Below are 21,002 nucleotides of genomic sequence, written 5' to 3'. Positions count from 1 at the left end.
TATTTTTCTACTGTATTATTGACTGTATGTTTGTTTTACTCCATGTGTAACTCTGTGTTGTTGTATGTGTCGAACTGCTTTGCTTTATCTTGGCCAGGTCGCAATTGTAAATGAGAACTTGTTCTCAACTTGCCTACCTGGTTAAATAAAGGTGGAAAAAAAAAATATTAAAAAAATGTATTTGTGTCTGCCTATTCGACACACGATGGCGGCATTTAGCAACTGCCCTGTGCCATTGTGAAATTAGGGGAGAGAAGTAGCGAGGAAGGGATAAGAAGGAAAGGGGGGAGTAAATTAGAAACTAAACGAGGCGGGGGTGTAAGTGAAGGCTTTATTTATATTGTCCTGAAATAAAGTGATTAATGTCAGCGCAGTGCCATGTTTGGTTGCCCCCACTCGGGCCACCAGATCAACCCACCCCCTCTTCCATGTCCTACCTCCACATAGTGTCCCGGGTATCGAACGATCTTCCCAAATTTAACCCCTCCTTGGCGTAGGACGGAGTCACTGCCAAAGTTTTTACGGAGTTAGGGAACTGTTAAGGAAAGCGAATCCAGGCTGTCCCTCAAGAGATGGTACTTATGACCGAACAACCGGACAGAGACCTAACTCCGTTATCTACGCCAGAACAAGTTGTAAAGTCTGTCAAACCGGTCAGAAAAGATCCGAGAGGGATCCAATCGACGTAAGTTTGTATGTTTTCAGTCCAGTACAGCGCAAGGCCGGGGGCCTAGTAAGCTTGCAAGTTAGCCATGTAACCACTTTTGTTGTTGATGCATAGCTAGCTAGCGTTAGCTAGTTAAGTCCTTGCTTTCCCGACCCCTGTCGATAAACTTTGCGTTTCATTTGGAAGCAACCTCACACGAAGTTATGATAGGTTGTGTATTTTTTATGCAGTTATTTCTATAATGCTAACGTTAGCAAGCGAACAGTGTTTTCAACTTTAAAGACATGGAATTGGAGAACTAAAGTTGACCTCGTCCCAATGGATTTTCCTCCATTGTTTGTTTACCTAGTTAGTTAAGTTTCGCAAATGCACAATCAAGGTTATTTGTCGTCATTCTGATGGGGGATATCGTTAACATTTGACGCGTGGCACTGTTTGGTCTTAATCAGCCAGTTAAGTATGTCCAATCAGTTCATTGCGCCAATTCTGTTGCAAAACGTTTTGCAACAAATTGTTTACTCCAAATAGAAAACGTTTTGCAATGAAAACGAGTTTCTATTGGACAAATTCAGGTAGTTCCCTTGTTGTTTTGTACTATTTTCTTTGGGGTGTATTCATAACCGTTAAGAACTAAACCGAAGCGAACTGCGCAAACGAAACGGGGAGGGACCTACCTGAATTTGTCCAACAGAAACGATTGTTTGTGTTTTCCATTTGGAATAAACGGTTTATGTTGCAAAACGTATTTGCAACAGAATCAGCATAATGATTACACCCCTGTTTGCTTTCATTTGATTCTTGAACAGTAAATGTTTCTATTGCAAGTGTAACGGATGTGAAATGGCTATCTAGTTAGCGGTGGTGCGCGGGCCGTGGCCTTTGTGGAGCGATGGGTAACGATGCTTCGAGGGTGACTGTTGTTGATGTGTGCAGAAGGTCCCTGGTTCGCGCCCGTGTCGGGGCGAGGGGACGGTCTAAAGTTATACTGTTACACAAGACGCGAGCGGTTTGCTAATGTCAACGTTGTGAACAGAGTGCCCTGTGTTGGTTTGGTTATGGTATGGGCAGGCATAAGCTACGGACAACAAACACAATTGCATTTTATCGATGGCAATTTGAATGAGGCCCATTGTCACGCCATTAATCCGCTGTTTCAGCATGATAATGCACAGCCCTATGTCGCAAGGATCTGTACACAATTCCTGGATGCTGAAAATGTCCCAATTTTTCTATGGCCTGCATACTCATCAGACATGTCACCCATTGAGCAGGTTTGGGATGCTCTGGATCCCAGTTCCCACCAATATTCAGAAACTTCGCACAGCCATTGAAGAGGAGTGGGGCTACAGTTCACAATCAACAGCCTGATCAACTCTATAAACTGTAAATCAGTACAGTCTTTGTAATTGTTGCATGTTGCATTTTATATTTTTGTTCAGTGTTGCTTGCTAGCTAAGGTTGACAGCAGTGAGAATTGTTGATTGCATTTTAATGTATGGTTTTCAAGGGTTAATAAAGATTGTATGACTTCAGTAACTAAAGTTGACTGCGATTTCCAAAAACTACAGGCTTCATTGGTAAATGTGCAATATCAATGCTCAGACAGATTTGATCCTCTTTTTGAAAGAGTTTGAATGGGGATTTTCTTAAATGATTTCCCAATGATAGGTAGCTAGTTGAATCAATGTCCATGTTCATAAAGAAGGAAAACCTCTTCTACGGACTGTTGTCCCACATCAAAAGGTGCCAGATCTTTGTATTACTTCTGCCCTGCTGTTTTCCTTCCCATCACTTGAGGCTAAACATTTTAATAATTTATCTCTACAGGTCTGAATGGAGAAACAACACAAGTTTAGCTAGCTACAACGTTTCATGTTTGACTGTCACTACTGTGTCCAGGTCAGAGGCAGCGAATGGAGGAGAGGACAGGCCCAGGAGGAGTGCCAGTGGGAGGTCTGCTGGGGACACTCAGGTGTCAATGGACACTGAGTCAGACCTCTCGGAGAGCAGGAAGAAACCGCCCCTCATGAAGTGAGACTTACAGATACCATAAATCATGTATTATGTGTAATGATGTGAATATGTGGTAAAATGGTCAACTGTCTGTTCTAGCACATAGGGTGCACATGTTTTGTTTTAGCCCAGCACTGACATATTTGATTAAACTAATCTCCAAGCCCCTTAGTTTAGTGTCCGTAGATCAAGTTAGTTAGTGCTGGTCTAGAACAAAATGTTCACCACCTGTGGATCCCCTAGGGATGGAGAAACAATGCTTTAGCCATTATTGTCATACCAATTTGTTGTGATACCATACATGTGAGGTTTTGGAACTTGGATATATACACTTCTGTTTAAAAGTCACTTAGAAATTTCCTTTTTTTTGAAAGAAAAGCAATTTTTTTGTCCATTTAAAATAACATCAAATTGATCAGAAATGTAGACATTGTTAATGTTATAAATGACTATTGTTGCTGGAAACGGCAGATTTTAAATGGGAAATCTACGTAGGCGCACAGAGGCCCATTATCAGCAACCATCACTCCTGTGTTCCAATGGCACGTTGTGTTAGCTAATCCAGGTTTATCATTTTAAAAGGCTAAATAGATCATTAGACAATGGGCCTCTGTACACCTATGTAGATATTCCATTAAAAATCAGCCGTTTCCAGCTACAATAGTAATTTACAACATTAACAATGTCTATGCTGTATTTCTGATCAATTTGATGTTATTTTAATTGACAATGTGCTTTTCTTTCAAAAACAAGGACATTTCTAGGTGACCCCAAACTTTCGAACGGTAGTGTAGATTACCAACTCTCTAATCCTTGACCACATTCGATGGCGCTAGAACACAGTTTTATGTTATTGATTAATACATCAGACTGCACTGTCTAGGGCTGTTATGTGATCCACACCTGGATCGAGTTCATTAGCTGCAAATCAGGAGAAACTGTTTCGAAACAGGAGGTTCTTCTTTTGCTTGACTAATAAGAAAAGCCAATTTGTTTTCCATTTCAAAACATTTTGGCCTGTTTTGTGACCTACGAAGCTTGGCCGAGTATTGTGTTGACGAACCTTGATGTTGCTGTATAAACAACACACTTTACATAACCATGCTGCAAGGGATGTGGCTGGCTGTCCTCATGGGAGTTGCTCGTCTTTTTCACTGCTGTAGATCTAGGGGAAACAATATTTCATTTCAATGGGAGTCAAAGTGGATGTGTCATTGACAGTAAGAACTTAGCCAAGTCAACTTGTTTTGGACTGTTCTATTGAAGTTGTCTGTCTACATTTATTGTTTTTGTACCAATCACTTGCAGTATGGGTTGCTACTGTGCTTGTGTGTTAATCTTGTCCCCTTTTTCAGATTTAAGGCTGTGGAGCTGCCTTCCCCAATGCAAACTCCAAGTGACGGTGAAACTAAATTTGAAGGAAGAAAGAAATCCCAGTCCAGCCAGGTGTGTTTATACTGTATATCGGGCAACCCACACAATCACATTTTCCATTGGTCTCCACAATGTGTGTATGTTTGTTTGGAATTAGCATAATGGCTGAGCAGCTGACTGCAAAACTAGAGTTTTGTGAGTAAAGTATCTTGACCAAGTTAAAGGTGCAATATGCAGAACTCTCTGCCATTTCCTGGTTGAAAACGTTCTAATAGTGCGCCTAATTTCAGTTTGACAAAACAAGCAGTCATTGTGTAGAGAATCATTGTACCATCTAAACCGCTGTGAAATATATTTTCCATCACCAAAAATATTGTATTTTCAGCTGTGAAACTGAAAGTAAAAGATCCAAAAAACTAAACTTAAAAAATGGGAAGCATAGAAATAGTGCACATAGAACACTTCTTAGCCTTGCTTTCAATAAGAATGACAGATCTCTAACTTAAATTTCTATGTGAATTTGGTCGAGTCGCCCAAAAAGTTAGATTGTAGCTTTAAGTCTACACAACCCTAATGATCTTTATATGGATGCTCGTATTTGACATTACCTAGTTGCACATGCACCTCAATACGTTTGGTCATTTGGAAAGGGAGGTAAAGAAAGTAATACATTTCAAAAGGTCACATTTATCAACATTTGGATGTATTGTCTTCTCTTGCAGATATCCAAGACAAATGCCCAGTACCATAAAATATTCAAAGAAATCAGCAAGGATGAGTTACTGAAACAAAGTAAGTGGCGTAATCTTCAATTTAAGTGAAAGTTAAAAAGACATAGGGTGACTTTCTCCAGTTTCCTCTTGTTTATAAAAATACATAAGATTTGCATTCTTCTTTCACTTGAAAATAAGCCATACAGTCTTGTCATTTGTGCAGAATAGATTTTGCCTGACATCCTCTGCTATGCCTCTTCTCAGGTTACACCTGTGCACTGCAGAAAGACATGCTGTATCAGGGCAAAATGTTTGTGTCTGATAACTGGATATGTTTCCACTCCAAAGTCTTCGGCAGAGATACTAAGGTACAGTATAACAATGGAATACTATAGTCATTACTCCTCCAGTCTAGATTTAATTACATTGTTGTTCCTGATAACTGCAAGCCCCAGTTTAGTGCACACACTATCATTACAATTCTGAGTCGTTACATTTATCAGGAGTTGACTTTCCTACTAATGAACTGAAGGTTGTAGACCAGGAGGTGTGTTTCACTGACTCAATGTCAACAGATTTGCTATAAATGTTTTTAATAATACTTTTTATTGACTGTTTCTCCTTGCTGGTCTCTCTAGGAAAAGAGGTTCAAACAAGACATTCACTGAAATATAGTTGAAGTGGAATAATGTTTGCTTTCCCTTTCCCAGATTGCTATTCCTGTACTCTCTGTGACTCTTATCAAGAAGACAAAAACTGCCATTTTGGTTCCAAATGCACTCGTTATCACATCCACAAACAAGCGGGTATGACCAGTTTTATTTGTAGATATTCAATTGTCAAGTTTGGTCTTAATTAATAACAATTATTATTTTTCATTATTGTCATTATAATTCATTATTTAAAATCTGTTTTCCAGCACGTATTTGCATCATTCCTATCCCGAGATACAACCTATAAACTTCTGAAATCCATCTGCGTTCATCTGGATGTAAGTTCTTCCTCCTTGTCCTCTTTTCTTTAATGCATTGTTGTGACATTTTAAATAGTCTTATTCTGTGTTGTTTTACAGATAACATTAGCACTGAGGTTAAACATGTTCTTTCTGTTGTCATAATACTGTATTAGACTGCAACAGGGACTTTTCTATAGGGCTGTGACGATACCAGTATCAAAGAAATTTTTTGCCATGGAAAAAAATAAACACGAAGTAGAGCAACTCTTTGGTCCTTTAAAAACTTCCTCTATGTAAAATATTGTGTGCTATAGCTTGGGAAATAAATACATGTGACTGGATGATGTTTGTTTACAACATTAGGGCTGTTTTCCTAAAGAAATTGAATACGCTTTTTGTTTCCTTGCCACGGTACTAATGAGTATTGCGATACTGGTATCGTCCCGGCCTTACTTTTCAAGTCTAACTCATTGAACACCATTGTAGGGGGACAATACAGGGAGCAGCCTCATTACTTCCTCTGCTGAGAACAGCTTCATAGCCGATTGTCCCTCCTCACTTCCTCTGGTCAGTACTAAGACAGTTGCCTTTCTCCTTTCTCCCAAATCTTCTTCTTTTATGACCATACAGCATAGGGTGTGTGTGTGTAATGTAATGGTTCTACTGTACCCTCTGTGTCTGGACAAAGTTTCATTTATATTCAATAATGTTTTTATTTCAATGGGTTCAACTGTATGGACAAAATGAATGTAAATATTCTGTGTGTAGGATTTCTCTGGAGACTTCTCAGACCTGGATGGGGTTTTGTGCCAGAGGAGGCAAGACATGCTGGAGACCAGCAGCTCAGGCTCCCAGACCCCAGACTATGAGAAAATGACGGGTGGGTTCTCCCTTTATGATGGCAGGGAAGTCCAACCCTCCACCTTGTGAAAAACAAGACAATCATCATACACAATAGACAGACAGATGCAACATCATAGAGACAGAAATAAACCTTGCGAGATGGTGATTAGAAAGAGAAAGGAATTGCCCCTGAGTATGTAGTCTTATCTATACAGCTTAGAAAAGAGCAGTACTCTCACAGCTTCTAATAACCTAATAGATTAGTTATTACTGAGTCATGAGTTGGACTGGGAGGTGCAATCAGAGGCTTTCAGTTAGTTCAGCTTCTCTGCCCAGACACAGCAGTCGTCAAACTTGTACTGTACAGGCTCACTTTTTCTTGTAGTCCATAGGCTTGAGTTCAGCTGTATTTGAACAGACACGATTTACTTTTTACATGTTGATACAGTCATGATTTTATGGTTTGTTTAAGAAAATCAATAACATCTATTTCAAAAAGTAATTGGGATTAATTGGCTATAGACAAATCAGTCTTAGTACATACATCAATGAGAGAGCTGTATATCCTTTCACCTGTTCACTGCATATGCTTATTGGAAGGCTGAGTGTAACACAGATGGTTCGGTGAGCCACGCGCACATGAAGAGTAATCTGGCCTGAGACCTGAAGACTCATCTTAGCTCCCCGAAGGAATGCCTTGGCTTTAGCTCAGTGGGCTAACATGGTTTAGTTTGTGCACAGGTGACCTGGCCTTGATACCAATTAACAAGACCACATCTGATAATGTTGGTAGTTAGGCATGTTGAATTGAAAGGAAATTAGTTCAAATATTTAACGACTTGTGGTGTTCAGAGAGCAATCTGTGTTTGTTTCTGCAGAGTTCCCCAGCATCCCAGACACGTTCCTGAGCGCAGTGAAGAATGGAGAGGTGGCGGTGCACGCAGACATCCACCTCCAGACCCCCAACCAAAAACACGGAGCCGCTCACCAGAACGGTGAGGCCCCCTTATGCATGAGCGTGGTGCAATGGAAATGGCTAGACTCTGTTAAATACTTCTGCATTCTCTCTCCCTGGTATCCTTTGGCTTCTATCATTTTCCAGAGGGAATGGAATCTGAAAAGTACAACAGATTGTAATATAAACATTAATAGAAGGATAAGATCTTAAAGATGTAGTTCTGCAAGTGTTAATTCATTTGTTTAGCTTCGTCTTTTTGGATTTAAGTCCGGCCTTCTGTGTTGCTGACCTGTGCACTAATCCTGTCTTATCTGTAGGGCCGACCAAGCCTGCCCAGGGTGTTGTACACAAAGTGAAATCGCTACAGCCAGTGTCATTGAACACCCTTCTACTCGTCTATTTGTTCCTGTGAGTATCCTCTCATTATGAGTCATAAGGGGGTGTCGAGGCCATCTGACAAGTTTTGTAGCTAATCTAATAATTTCACTTGTCGCCAGGCATGTCAAAACAAGTTAAGTGAACTGGGTGTTTTGTCCTGCCTTGGGTGTTAACTTGGTTGTGGAATTGTGACTGTTTGTCTTGTAGGAGATGATTCAACAATGGGAGTGGAATTGGAAATGCTTGTTTCTTATTGAACGCCAATGGGTTCCTGTAGATTCCAGCCCTCATCGGGGTGCGTGACGTGTTTTGTTGTCTTTGCAGAGTTAGTGTCCTTGTCTTGTCTTCGTGTTACATGGCCTTCAAGATTGTGGCTCTTGAGAAGCGGCTGAACTCGTTGAGTTCCGTGGGGGAGTATGCACACAACGAGTAAGAGCTGCCATTAAACACTCACAACAGCTTTGTCTGAGATAACAGAGCATCAATGGGAATTTGTTAACAGATGAACAATTGCAATGCGAATCCAGTCCTAGTATCCGTGGTATACAGTAGATAGTGTTATAGTGCATGATAAACCTGGAATTTGACATCACAAACTGTTGGAAAACCCGAAGAATGACTGTCAGTCAAGAAACTGTAATTCTTTATCATGTTATAAATATATGTAATATGCATGTTTTGATGTAATTTTTCCAAACATTTCCTGACTTTTCCATAGAAAATTGTAAACTCACTTGTGTTAAAAATCGATACAATCTAAATGTTAATTTCTTTAGGTGTTTAATTTAATGGCTATTTTACAATACGTACATGTATTCTAATGACGGGATACAGTAAAATTGACCTTTTGCATTTGTGGTCTTTCATTTGCGTCTTGCTATAGGAATGAGCTGAAACTGAATTCACCTGAATTCATACGACGGCTAATTCAGAGCATATTTTGTTTCAGAAACGTTGTGCATCACAGATCGCAGGTCGACTTCAATGCCGAAATTTATGGGGAGCTGTCTACAAACCTGTTCAAGCTAGAAAAGGTTTGTTTCCTTGCCAACGAAGACAGTGTCAATATCTGCTCACTGTTTGCTACTCCCAAAAGTTGTTTAATCCGCTTCATTAAAGTTCACTTTTTGGGAGTAGCTTATAGTTACTAGTCTAGCTTGTCTGAGTTTGCCCAGCTCCTGTGTCATGCTCGAGTGTGTGTGTGTGATACTCTTTCATTGTCACCTCGCCACTCCATGGAACTGCTCAAACATGCCACGCAAGTCAGCTCCATGGAACTGCTCAAACATGCCATGCAGTCAGCTCTGTCACTGAGCTAACAACTACTCATTAAGTGGGACAATAGCTCTGCTTTCCCAATAACATATTTTGTATGAACCATTCCCCACTCGGTTACATAAAGTGAGCTTGTTGGGGACTGAAGAGGCCAATGTGGGAGTGTTCTCTGCTCATCAGCCTCTCATGCATGCTATTGTTTTGAGGTGTGTTTTTATTAATTCAGTGCATGTTTTAACCTGTCAATAATCCTACCAAACCAGATTCAGAGAAATCTCCGTAAGCTACTTGAAGAGACCTGACTTAAGGACCCGTTGGTCGCCTCGCTGGACGGAAGTGGCGCCTTCATAAAACGCTGGTGAAAACACTGCAGATCTGATCGGCAATCTGTTACCAAATAACAGACTGCCACTTTGGAAAAGAGACCATTTCTTAATTGTGCAATAGCAGTATCTTCCTTCTCTTTCTACTCAGGACAAAACCCATTATTTTGTGTCTGATTAGCATGCCAGAGTAATCAAGACATTTCAGCAACTGTAGCTAGTTTGGGCTGAATCCTAACTTGAAACTCACGTGCTTAATAACGCAGAATTCTGCTTTTAGGGGCAATCTGCAGTTGCTACATTCATTTTGGACTGAATTAATGATATTCTTCAAGAATCAATGGGTACATAACTTATAAGTGTTTCATGAGCTTAGTTCAACTGTTGTACCCCACCAGAACCCAAAATATAAGCTTGTTTTACTCCAATATTTGAAAACAAAGTTAATGTAAACAAACACTATATAGCCTAAAAACATGGTTAAAACGATGACATCATTGGTGGTCAGTCTTTGCATCCATAGCTTTGTCTATTAATTTGAGTGGTTACATTTCCCCAGCCCCATGTGTTTTTTACCGAAACCGGGGCGGGAAAATGCATTGTTTCAACTGCTGATTGCCGCATTAAATCATGCCTCGATGTCAATGGGAGATTTCTGTGGAAATTTGAGTTAGGTGTTCAGGTTTTAAGGTATAGGATGCAACCCTTAGCAAAGAGAAGCCATAAGCTTTAGCCTATGTAGTACTGTACCTGAGAAGCTTTTCAATATTAATGTTAGGTTTTCAGGTATGAGTAGGTCCCAAGGACCCACCTATTTCAATGTTTTTCTATTAACATTTCAAAAATGGTCAGTCTTGTAATGCCTACTGGTCATGTGCCCCTTTTGTTACAGGTATGACTTGCCAATAAAATATTTATAGTTCTTGCTTCATTTTTTGTCTCAAACTGTCGTCCAACATGCCTAAATGCTGTTTGCAACCACTCAGTAAATAGGCTCCATTTTCTCAATTTTCATTAAGCACTGAATGATTCACACAATGTATAACTGAAGTGAATGCCATCTAAAAGATATGACAAGTCTATGGCTTCTACTGCATCATGGATGTATATAGTAAAAGAGACATGACTCCCTCACCTTGTCTGACAGTGTGGTCCAACACTGGTCCCCTACTTTGTGTAAGATTTGCATTCAGGTAAAGCAGAGCATGAATTTGAGTGCCCCATTCAACCTCATACCACAGAACAGACTGCTCTTTCAGTGCGTTTTGCCAGTGTCAAGTGAATTAATGGTTTGCATTCACTTTGAGTGTTCACAATACATAAAGACTACACTGTTGATACATTTGTCATGCTTTTCACATCTGAACAAAATATCTGCATTTTATTCTAATGAATGAGGGAGGGAAGTTGTTATAATAGTGGCAGCTACTAGCCTACTATTATAGAGCCTCAATTGATGTCTTGTCAATCATTATAAACTCACCTATTGGGAGGTATGCTTGGTAAACATGAAAATTATAAAACTAAATTATGCACAACTAACCTATATAATTTGTCCAAATGCCTATATTTTCATTATTTTAAATGTCATATGAAACCATTACCAATGGATTATCGTTTGTAAGGCACCCCCTTTACATTTGGCCTGTCTCAACCCATGTTAAGGCTGCACATGACGTAACACCCACACTGCAAAGTGTAATGGCGAAATTGAACAATAACAGACATCGCTTCTCGGTACCATATGTATTATGTCGTTAACATTAAAGAAAACAGAATCATTCTTCTGCAGAGTCACATCATGCAACATCTGTAAATTTAACGCGCGCGGGGCTGTTACTAGGAGTATTCTACTGTCTCTGCAAGCGATGACAGTTTAAAACGCGGGTAAGTTTCATGTAATTGCAATACCGTCCATTTTCAATGCCAAACCATTTTCGCAGCAAACTGGTTTGTGCACCTGGTTTTAAAGGGGCGTGGCGGCTGGAATGCAGGGTACCCCACCTCCAGCTAAAGATGCTGATAGCTTAGCAACTACGATAGGGGAATGCAGACGAGAGCAACACCAATGGATTTACCATTTGTAAGCATCATTCGCAATGTCTGACTATGCACGGAGCATTTTTGTGTGATGACCCGACCATCAACTGTTCTGACACGACTGTAGCGCGAGCTACACGGTGCTATGACTGCTGACTCGAAATGTAAACAAAGGGAGACGGGCCTTTTGCTATTTCTCTCAATGCCTGGTTAGCTGCATTGAAGTTGTCGTTGATAGTGTCAATAACTGTTTTTATTTATGCACGGTGCATGTATTAGTACAAGCAGACCGTAGGTCCATGTGGTCGATCGTGTCTGCTAAACCATAAATGTTTCAAAATATACAAAAAGATGTACTGAACAAAAATATAAACGCAACATGTAAAGTGTTGGTCCCATGTTTCACGAGCTGAAATAAAAATTTCCCGAAATTCTCCTTAAGCACAAAAATATTATTTCTCTCAAATGTTGTGCAGACATTTGTTTACATCCTTGTTCAGTGAGCATTTATCCTTTGCCAAGATAATCCATCCACCTGACATTGGCATATCAAGAAGCTGATTAAACAGCACAATCATTACACAGGTGCACCTTGTGCTGGGGACAATACAAGGCCACTCTAAAATGTGCAGTTTTGTCACACAACACAATGCCCCAGATGTCTCAAGTTTTGAGGAAATGTGCAATTGGCATGCTGACTAGGAATGTCCACCAGAGTTGTTGCCAGATAATTTATGTTAATTTCTCTACCAATGTTGTTTTAGAGAATTTAACAGTACGTCCAACCGTCCTCACAACCTCAGACCATGTGTAGCCATGTGTAACCTGGCTTCTTCATCTGCGGGATTATATGAGACCAGCCATGAAATTGAGGAGTATTTCTGTCTATAATAAAGCCCTTTTGTGGGGAAAAACTAATTATGTTTGGCTGGGCCTGGCTCCTCAGTTTCAAATCCATTACCTTTACAAAAATTAAACAAATAGAAATAACCATGGTTTTCAAGCGCCCCTGCCCAGTCGTGTGAAATCCATAGATTAGGGCCAAATACATTTATTTCAATTGACTGATTTCCTTATATGAACTGTAACTCAGTAAAATCGTTGAAATTATCGAATGTTGCGTTCATATTTTTGTTCAGTATAATTATTTTCTCTTCTAATACAATGACAAGCTTTTTTGAATGCACAATTATCAGGCTAGATGCCATACCATGCCAATTGTTTATTATGGGCAATGGGCTATAATGCCTAAACAAGAACCTAAACAAGAAATACATACTGGCAAATACATCAGATCTGCCAAATTGTCTATCTCTGACCCGACTGACGTAGTATTGTATTAGTGTCATATACAGGAAAAGCAGTGGCCTACTGTCTGCAGTACCTTTCTCTCAGTCTTAATTAAATAGTATTATAGTTTGGTTTCCAAAAGATATTCAGATGGAGACCTGCGCTCACTGATAATCTAGCTTTACCATGTCAACATCACATCAGAAAAATATGCCTTCATAGTAAACTTTTCAAGTTAATTTGGACTCTGACGTTGTTGTTGCCAGGTCTTAGGCGTACTGAGGGAATCATGGCCACGCAAGAACCATCCCCTCCGTCGTCCATGGAGAGCAACAAACCCGGCTTCCCCAAGCAGATCCTGGCCAACAAGCTGGAAGATAAACACCTGTGTAACTGCTGTCAGAAGCTGCTGCGGAGGCCCTTCCAAGCCCAGTGTGGACACCGCTTCTGTTCCTACTGCTTCAATAGGACTGTCAGGTGGGAGTTCAAAGAGTGTATCTCAACTGTATACACTCATCTGTATTTTCTTCTTTAGCTGTAATGTGTAAGTACTGGTCTGGTAAAACCTAAGGAAGAAACTTTAGACTATTGAAATGCACCCCAGGTTATGATGCCTGATGAATATATTACACATTTGACAATACTGACTGTACTGTTATTTTGTACTGTTTGTTGACATAATATTCCCATTACAGAGATGGACCTCAGAAATGCAATGCTTGTATCAAAGAGGACATTTTTGAAGAGCCCACGTCGATTCTAAAACAAGGCTGTGTAAGTTTCTACAATATGCATCTTTCATTACAGTGCCACTTTATCCTCTCAAAGAAAAAGTAAGATCAAAATGTACCCTTCAAATAATATGCGTCCATGTTATTTGGAGCGTGTGCGCTTATCTCACACACACACATACACACACACACACACACACACACACACACACACACACACACACACACACACACACACACACACACACNCACACACACACACACACACACACACACACACACACACACACACACACACACACCTCTCAATCATAAATTAAGCATTCGGAAACAGTACAGATTCACTGTAAAGGAAAAAGCCTCAGCAAAATGTTTGTTTGCTCTCACTTCTGCAGGCTTTTCCTGACAACGCAGCTCGACGAGAGGTCGAAAACCTCTCTGTTGTCTGCATCAGCGAAGGCTGTACCTGGAAAGGCAATATTAAAGAATATGAGGTTAGTTGAGTGTGGTTTTAGACTGATTATAAACCTTTTCATCATTCAATGATGCATTTAGATGGACGTTTTTGTTGAAAAAATAAATGGTGCCACAGATGGTTATAAGCAATGCACCTCAATACTCTATTTGCTTTGCTGTGTTCTTGCTTCACGATCAGTTTGACCGAAGATCCTTGTTTAGGCTGTTCTGAACGTATACTAAAGCCAAATTAATCCTGTCTCTTACAGTTGAGCCACGAGGGGAAGTGTGAGTACATGATCATCCCCTGCCCCTCCTGTAAAGAGCAGATCCGCTTCAACGAACAGGAACGCCACAACGAGCGAGAGTGCCCTGAGAGAACTCTCAACTGCAAGTACTGCAAGGAACCATTCCATTTCAAAAACATCAAGGTGAGAAATAATGCATGCTCTGAGAGAGAACTTCCATCCATCTGTTTATTTGTGAAATCTCTCAAATGGCTGGCTTACGATTGTATCAATTTTGCAAGGAACATTAGGGTCAATATTTGTAAGAAGCTATACAAAAACACGTCCTTTATTTAGGCCCACGACGAGATCTGCCCCAAGTACCCCATGATCTGTGAAGGCTGTGCCAAGAAGAAAATACCCAGGGAGAAGGTGAGTTCTTAAAGTTTCAACACACACAATATAGCCAATTATAGCCAAACGTGACTGAATGCGTTTGGAAAATGCATAACGGAAAAGGAAGCTCAATATTGAGAGAAAATAATCCACTCTCTTTTAAGAAGGTTGATGTTTGAAATAGCTGTAGAACTTGTCAAATCATTGTGTATTGTTTTGTCTTTGGCTCTTTCCCTAGTATGTGGACCACATTAAGTTCTGCAGCAAATTCAGAACTCCATGCAGATTCCATGTTGTTGGGTGTGATATGTCAGTAAGTAGCTTTCTTATCTCTTCAGAGCTATGGTTTTAATGAATCCTAATTAAACAAACGAGGTTGTTACTGTGTAATTACTATTTTACCATGTTATTTCTTAAATATTACCTGGTAATAATGCAGTGCTACTGTTAGAACAGCTGTCCTCACCCCCTATCTCTGTACAGGTGGAGAAGGAGAGGATCCATGACCACGAGAGGGCCTGCGCCTACGAGCACCTCAACTTGCTGCTGCACTACATTATGGGCATGAAGGTGAGGATGAGTATGGATGTAGTGGAGCGGAAATGCCCATTACACACACTAAAGCAGTGGTATTCAAAGTCGGGGTCGTAGGGGAACTGCAATGGGGTTGCCCAAAAAATTATTATAAAAGTACAAGATATTATATGGGACTATATAAAAAAGTTGTTGAGAAAGATAATGAAATACAATTGTATTTAGTAGATATATTTATTGGTTTCCTTTTGTTTTGTTAAGAGATGAAAACGTAATGAATTGAAGGTTATGTGCTGATGTAAAAATCGAAATGTACCAATTTTATGGTTGTGTAATTAGATTTGGGGTGGGGTCGCGAGAAATTAATGCGAAAAAAATGGGGTCCCCAGAAATTCTGGTGGAAAAAATGGGGTCCCTGCTGAAAAAGTTTGAATAACACTGCGCTAAAAGATGGTTGTTTGCATTAGCATTTACTTAGCATTTACATTAGCATTAGCAGACTTGCCTCTGTGTTTACTTTACCTACCTTATTTTCTTCCTCTCCATCCATGAAGGTGAGCATGGAGGGCCTGCAGCCGCAAGGCCTGGAGCTGGCTGGAAACAAGCTCCTGGAGCTCCACCATTCCCTCAGGGAGCTGGAAGCACGCGTCTCCCAGCTCAGCACTACCTCCACCGGGCCTCCCGTGCAGGGGGCCACCAACTCTTCTTCCTCCCCGGGCCTCCCCGGGCCTCCCGCCCTAGCTCTTCCCCTGCCTCCACCTCCCGCCCTGGCCCCCACCCTGACTGTGTCCACCTCCTTCACCCCCTTGCCCAGCTCGGTGGGGGCGGCCCTGGAGCTGCAGCTCCACAGTGAGAAGACCAAGGTGGCGGAGCTGGGACGCAGGTGCACCGACCTGGAGGTGAAGGCGGGGATGTTTGAGAATGTGGTTTGCGTGTTGAACCGAGAGGTGGAGCGCTTTGCCACAACCATGGAGGCCAGTAACAGACAGCACCGCCTAGACCAGGATAAGATCGAGGCCCTGAGCAACAAGGTAGGAAGGCCGTGAAGCAGAAATTAAATTCAGTCATTTAATTTATATAGCCCTTTCCTAACATTTTAATTCAATGGCATGACTTACTGGGGTATAAAGCTGGAGGTTCTGAGGTTATTGAATTCATAGAAGCTAACACATATTGGTGTGTGTGTCTCAGGTGCGGCAGCTGGAGAGGACGGTGGGGCTGAAGGACCTGACGGTAGCAGAGATGGAAGGCAGGCTGAGGGAGATATCGGCCACCACATTCGACGGCGTCTTCATCTGGAGGATCTCTGACTTTACCAAGAAGAGACAGGATGCCATCGCTGGCCGAGCCCCTGCCATGTTCTCACCAGGTAAACATAACTATTGCAGTCCGTGTTAAGACTGAGACCAAAGGGGCTTCGAGACCGAGTCAAGACCGAAACCAGAACAACCATATCGAGACTATATTATATCATAGTAGTGCAAGTCATAATGACAGTGCAAAACGTAGGCTATTGTGTTTCCATAATAATATTTAAATCACAGTTTTTCAGCCTTCTACACCAGTAAATATGGCTATAAAATATGTCTGTTTTTCCCCAACAGCCTTCTACACCTGTCATGTCCTGACCATAGTTCTTATGTGTTTTGCTTGTTTTAGTGTTGGTCAGGACGTGAGCTGGGTGGGCATTCTATGTTGTGTGTCTAGTTTGTCTGTTTCTGTGTTCAGCCTAATATGGTTCTCAATCAGAGGCAGCTGTCAATCGTTGTCCCTGATTGAGAATCATATATAGGTGGCTTGTTTTGTGTTGGGATTTTGTGGGTGGTTGTTTCCTGTGTCAGTGTTTGTGCCACACGGGACTGTGACGGTTGGTTCGTTTGTTGTTTTGTTTTTTGTCTAGTTTTTGTGTTATTAAATCATGGAAACTTACCACGCTGTACATTGGTCCTCCGATCCTTCTCGCCTCTCCTCGTCCGAGGAGGATGACTTAGACTGCCGTTACAACACCAGTAAATATGGCTATAAAATATGTCTGTTTTTCCCCAACAGCCTTCTACACCAGTAAATATGGCTATAAAATATGTCTGTTTTTCCCCAACAGCGTTCTACACCAGTAAATACGGCTATAAGATGTGTCTGCGGATCTACCTGAACGGGGACGGGACAGGGCGTGGCAGCCACCTGTCTCTTTTCTTTGTGGTGATGAGGGGACTGAGTGATGCTCTGCTCAAATGGCCCTTCAACCAGAAGGTAAGGACCAGGGGACACATTTAGAAAATGCATAGAATATGTGTTAGAAGGTCATACATTTTACATGCTGTATATTGAAATCCACACGAATCCTGTAATTTATACAGTACCAGTCAAACGTTTGGACACACACACTCATTCAGGGGTTTCTATTTTCTTTTTATTATTTTCTACATTGTAGAATAATAGTGATGACATCTCATCCCAAACCATCTCAATTGGGTTGAGGTTGGATGATTGTGGAGGCCAGGTCATCTGATACAGCGCTCCATCACTTTCCTTCTTGGTCAAATAGCCCTTACACAGCCTGGAGGCTTGTTGGGTCATTGCCCTGTTGAAAAACAAATGATAGGCCCACTAAGCGCAAACCAGATGGGATGGCGTATCGCTGAAGAATGCTGTGGTAGCCATGCTGTTTAAGTGTGCCTTGAATTCTAAATAAATCACAGACAGTGTCACCAGCAAAGCACCCCCACACTATCACACCTCCTCCTCCATGCTTCACGGTGGGAACCACACATACGGAGATCATCCATTCACCTACTCTGTTTCTCACAAAGACATGGTGGTTGGAACCAAAAATCTCAAATTTGGACTCATCAGACCAAAGGACAGATTTCCACCGGTCTAATGTCCATTGCTTGTGTTTCTTGGCCCAAGCAAGTCTCTTCTTATTGGTGTCCTTTAGTAGTGGTTTCTTTGCAGCAATTCGACCATGAAGGCCTGACTCACTCAGTGGCCTCTGAACAGTTGATGTTGAGATGTGTCTGTTACTTGAACTCTGTGAAGCATTTATTTGGGCTTATATTTTTGAGGCTGGTAACGCTAATGAACTTATCCTCTTTAGCAGAGGTAAAGGACAGATTTCCACCGGTCTAATGTCCATTGCTTGTGTTTCTTGGCCCAAGCAAGTCTCTTCTTATTGGTGTCCTTTAGTAGTGGTTTCTTTGCAGCAATTTGACCATGAAGGCCTGATTTCACGCCGCAGTCTCCACTGAACAGTTGATGTTGAGATGTGTCTGTGAAGCATTTATTTGGGTTGCAATTTCTAATGAACTTATCCTCTGCAGCAGAGGTAACTCTGTCTTTCCTGTGGCGGTCCTCATGAGAGCCAGTTTCATCATAGCGCTTGATGGTTTTTGCAACTGCACTTGAAGAATTGCAGTTGCAAAAACTGATTGTCTCAAATGCATTAAGAAGGAAAGAAATTCCACAAATTGACTTTTAACAAGGCACACCTGTTAATTGAAATGCGTTCCATGTGACTACCTCATTAAGCTGGTTGAGAGAATACCAAGGGTGTGCAAAGCTGTCATCAAGGCAAAGGGTGGCTACTTTGAAGAATCATAAATATAAAATATATTTTGATTTGTTTAACACTTTTTTGGTTACTACATCATTCCATATGTGTTATTTCATAGTTCTTATGTCTTCAATATTATTCTACAATGAAGAAAATAGCAAAAATAAGGAAAAACCCTTGAATGAGTAGGTGTGTCAACTTTTGACTGGTACTGTATATCTTCAAATTGATGTGAAAATGTGCAACACAATTTTGATTTTGCATGACACGTGTGATGTATAAATCAGACATGCTTTTGTGGGATTCTCTCTCTCTCTCGTTGTCCTGGCAGGAAACTCCAAAACATGTCTGTAATGGAGATTATAAATATCTAATTCTATGATTTATTACTTTTCTATATCAGACATTGGGGTGTTTTGTTCTTACTCTTTTTAGTTGTAAATAATCATTAATCAACAAAGAGGTGAAAAGAGGGCGACACAGTCAAGTGTTTTCTCATCTTATGTCAGACAGAGTTGTTGAGGTAAAGTCAGAATGGCAGCTGGCAGGTTTGTGAAGTCATCTGGTTTGCACTTATGAGGTCTATCCCTCACACTATCTGTATCTCTCTCTGTATCTCTCTCTCAATTCAATTTGCTTATTGGCATGACGTAACAATGTACATATTACCAAAACTTACTTTGGAGATTTACAATATTAACATAATTAAAATAATAATAACCAATATTGACAACAGTAACAACAATATTCAAGGGTCAAAATAACCAAACATTGAGCAATAACAATACAATAAGCATAGAGGACAGGTTGGTTGGTCTGTCAGACACTGTCCCTCATCTTATGGCAGGCAGCAATGTACGTAGTGCGCTGCCAACCCACAGCTGTCTACGTCCTCCCCCAACAGGATGGGTAGCCTATTCTCATCAGAGAGGTCTTTGAAATCTTGAATAAGGGTTTCAATTCTGGGGAAATGACACTCTTGTTTTATATTTTTGACATTTTGTCAGAAAATGCAGCTCTGTTTCCGGTTCTGCTGTGGTGCAGTGGTTGCACAGCCTTTCCTCTACAGGGAGCCAGGTTTTCCTGCGTTTACCCTTCTTAATGGCAAGGCTGTGCTCACTGAGCCTGTACTTTGTCAAGGTTTTTCTAAGGCTTTGATCAGTAACAATTGTCAAATAGTTAGCCACAGTGTACTGTTGATTTAAGACCAGATAGTACTGCATATTGCTTTGTGCTTGTGTTTCCCAATACGTAATATAGTTTTTGTTTTGATTGTGTTGTAATTTTGTTTATTCTGATTGATTGGATGTTCTGGTCCTGAGGCTTCAGTGTGTTAGTAGAACAGGTTTGTGAATTCAGCCCCAGGACCAGCTGGATGAGCGGACTATTGTCTTTGCTCAGCTCTTGGCATTGCAGGGCTTGGTAATGATATGAGAGGGGGTCACTGTATTTTAAATGTATCCAAAACGTAATTGCTCTATTTTATAATTATTGGCCTAATTCTGCCCTGCATGCATTTTGTATTTTTCTCTGGACACGTAGGAGGATCTTACAGAACTCTGCATGCAGGGTTTCAATTGGGTGTTTGTCCCATTGGGTGAAATCTTGTTTTACAAGTGGACCCCACACCTTGCTGCCATAAAGTGCAATTGGTTCAATGACACATTCAATTAGTTTTAGCCAAATTTTTATAGGTATTTCAATTTGAATTAGTTTTTTAATGGCGTAGAATGCCCTGCGTGCTTTCTCTATCAGTTCATTCACTGCCTCATTAAGGTGTCCAGTTGAGCTTATTTTTCAACCAACTGTAACGATTGTCGTCGGGAGAAGGAGAAGAGGACCAAGGTGCAGCGTGGCAAGTGTCCATATTAACTTTTAATAAATACTAACACTTGAACAAAAAACAACAAAGCGACAACCGAACAGTTCTGCAAGGTGCACTACACTAAACAGAAAAACCCTACCCACAAACACAGGTGGGAAACAGGCTACCTAAGTATGGTTCTCAATCAGAGACAACGATTGACAGCTGCCTCTGATTGGGAACCATACCAGGCCAAACACATAGAAATACAAAACATAGAACAAAACATAGAATGCCCACCCCAACTCACGCCCTGACCAAACCAAAATAGAGACATAAACAAGGAACTAAGGTCAGGGCGTGACACCTACGTAATTGTAGTGTGTGCAGTACTCTGTATATTTTGTATCAATTGAGAACTCACTCTCTCTCTCTGCATGCTGGGAATTGTATGAGTGTTGTGTAGAGTTAG

At 40.9% G+C, this 21,002-nt stretch overlaps 1 protein-coding gene across 1 annotated transcript in view; it reads left to right on the top strand.

The window, feature by feature from the left end:
- The first annotated feature begins 289 nt into the window (after positions 1-289).
- Positions 290-21,002, top strand: part of LOC111961731 (TNF receptor-associated factor 3) — a 31,924-nt gene continuing 11,211 nt past the window's right edge. Inside the window, exons 1-24 of the mRNA XM_023984220.2 lie at positions 290-685; positions 2,567-2,698; positions 4,036-4,126; positions 4,777-4,846; positions 5,032-5,135; positions 5,478-5,573; positions 5,687-5,758; positions 6,209-6,289; positions 6,491-6,602; positions 7,444-7,560; positions 7,841-7,931; positions 8,226-8,330; positions 8,851-8,935; positions 9,440-9,476; positions 13,096-13,306; positions 13,525-13,603; positions 13,956-14,054; positions 14,286-14,447; positions 14,601-14,675; positions 14,878-14,952; positions 15,123-15,209; positions 15,728-16,204; positions 16,365-16,542; positions 17,275-17,423. Coding sequence (XP_023839988.2) covers positions 573-685; positions 2,567-2,698; positions 4,036-4,126; positions 4,777-4,846; positions 5,032-5,135; positions 5,478-5,573; positions 5,687-5,758; positions 6,209-6,289; positions 6,491-6,602; positions 7,444-7,560; positions 7,841-7,931; positions 8,226-8,330; positions 8,851-8,935; positions 9,440-9,476; positions 13,096-13,306; positions 13,525-13,603; positions 13,956-14,054; positions 14,286-14,447; positions 14,601-14,675; positions 14,878-14,952; positions 15,123-15,209; positions 15,728-16,204; positions 16,365-16,542; positions 17,275-17,423 — 2,898 coding nt within the window. The 5' untranslated portion in view covers positions 290-572. The remainder of the gene's footprint in view (positions 686-2,566; positions 2,699-4,035; positions 4,127-4,776; positions 4,847-5,031; positions 5,136-5,477; positions 5,574-5,686; positions 5,759-6,208; positions 6,290-6,490; positions 6,603-7,443; positions 7,561-7,840; positions 7,932-8,225; positions 8,331-8,850; positions 8,936-9,439; positions 9,477-13,095; positions 13,307-13,524; positions 13,604-13,955; positions 14,055-14,285; positions 14,448-14,600; positions 14,676-14,877; positions 14,953-15,122; positions 15,210-15,727; positions 16,205-16,364; positions 16,543-17,274; positions 17,424-21,002) is intronic.

The sequence above is a fragment of the Salvelinus sp. IW2-2015 genome, linkage group LG4q.1:29 (assembly GCF_002910315.2).
Source record: "Salvelinus sp. IW2-2015 linkage group LG4q.1:29, ASM291031v2, whole genome shotgun sequence".
NCBI lineage: Eukaryota > Metazoa > Chordata > Actinopteri > Salmoniformes > Salmonidae > Salvelinus > Salvelinus sp. IW2-2015.
The sequence above is the reverse complement of the archived record's forward strand: the minus strand, read 5'-3'. Positions and strand labels throughout refer to the sequence as shown.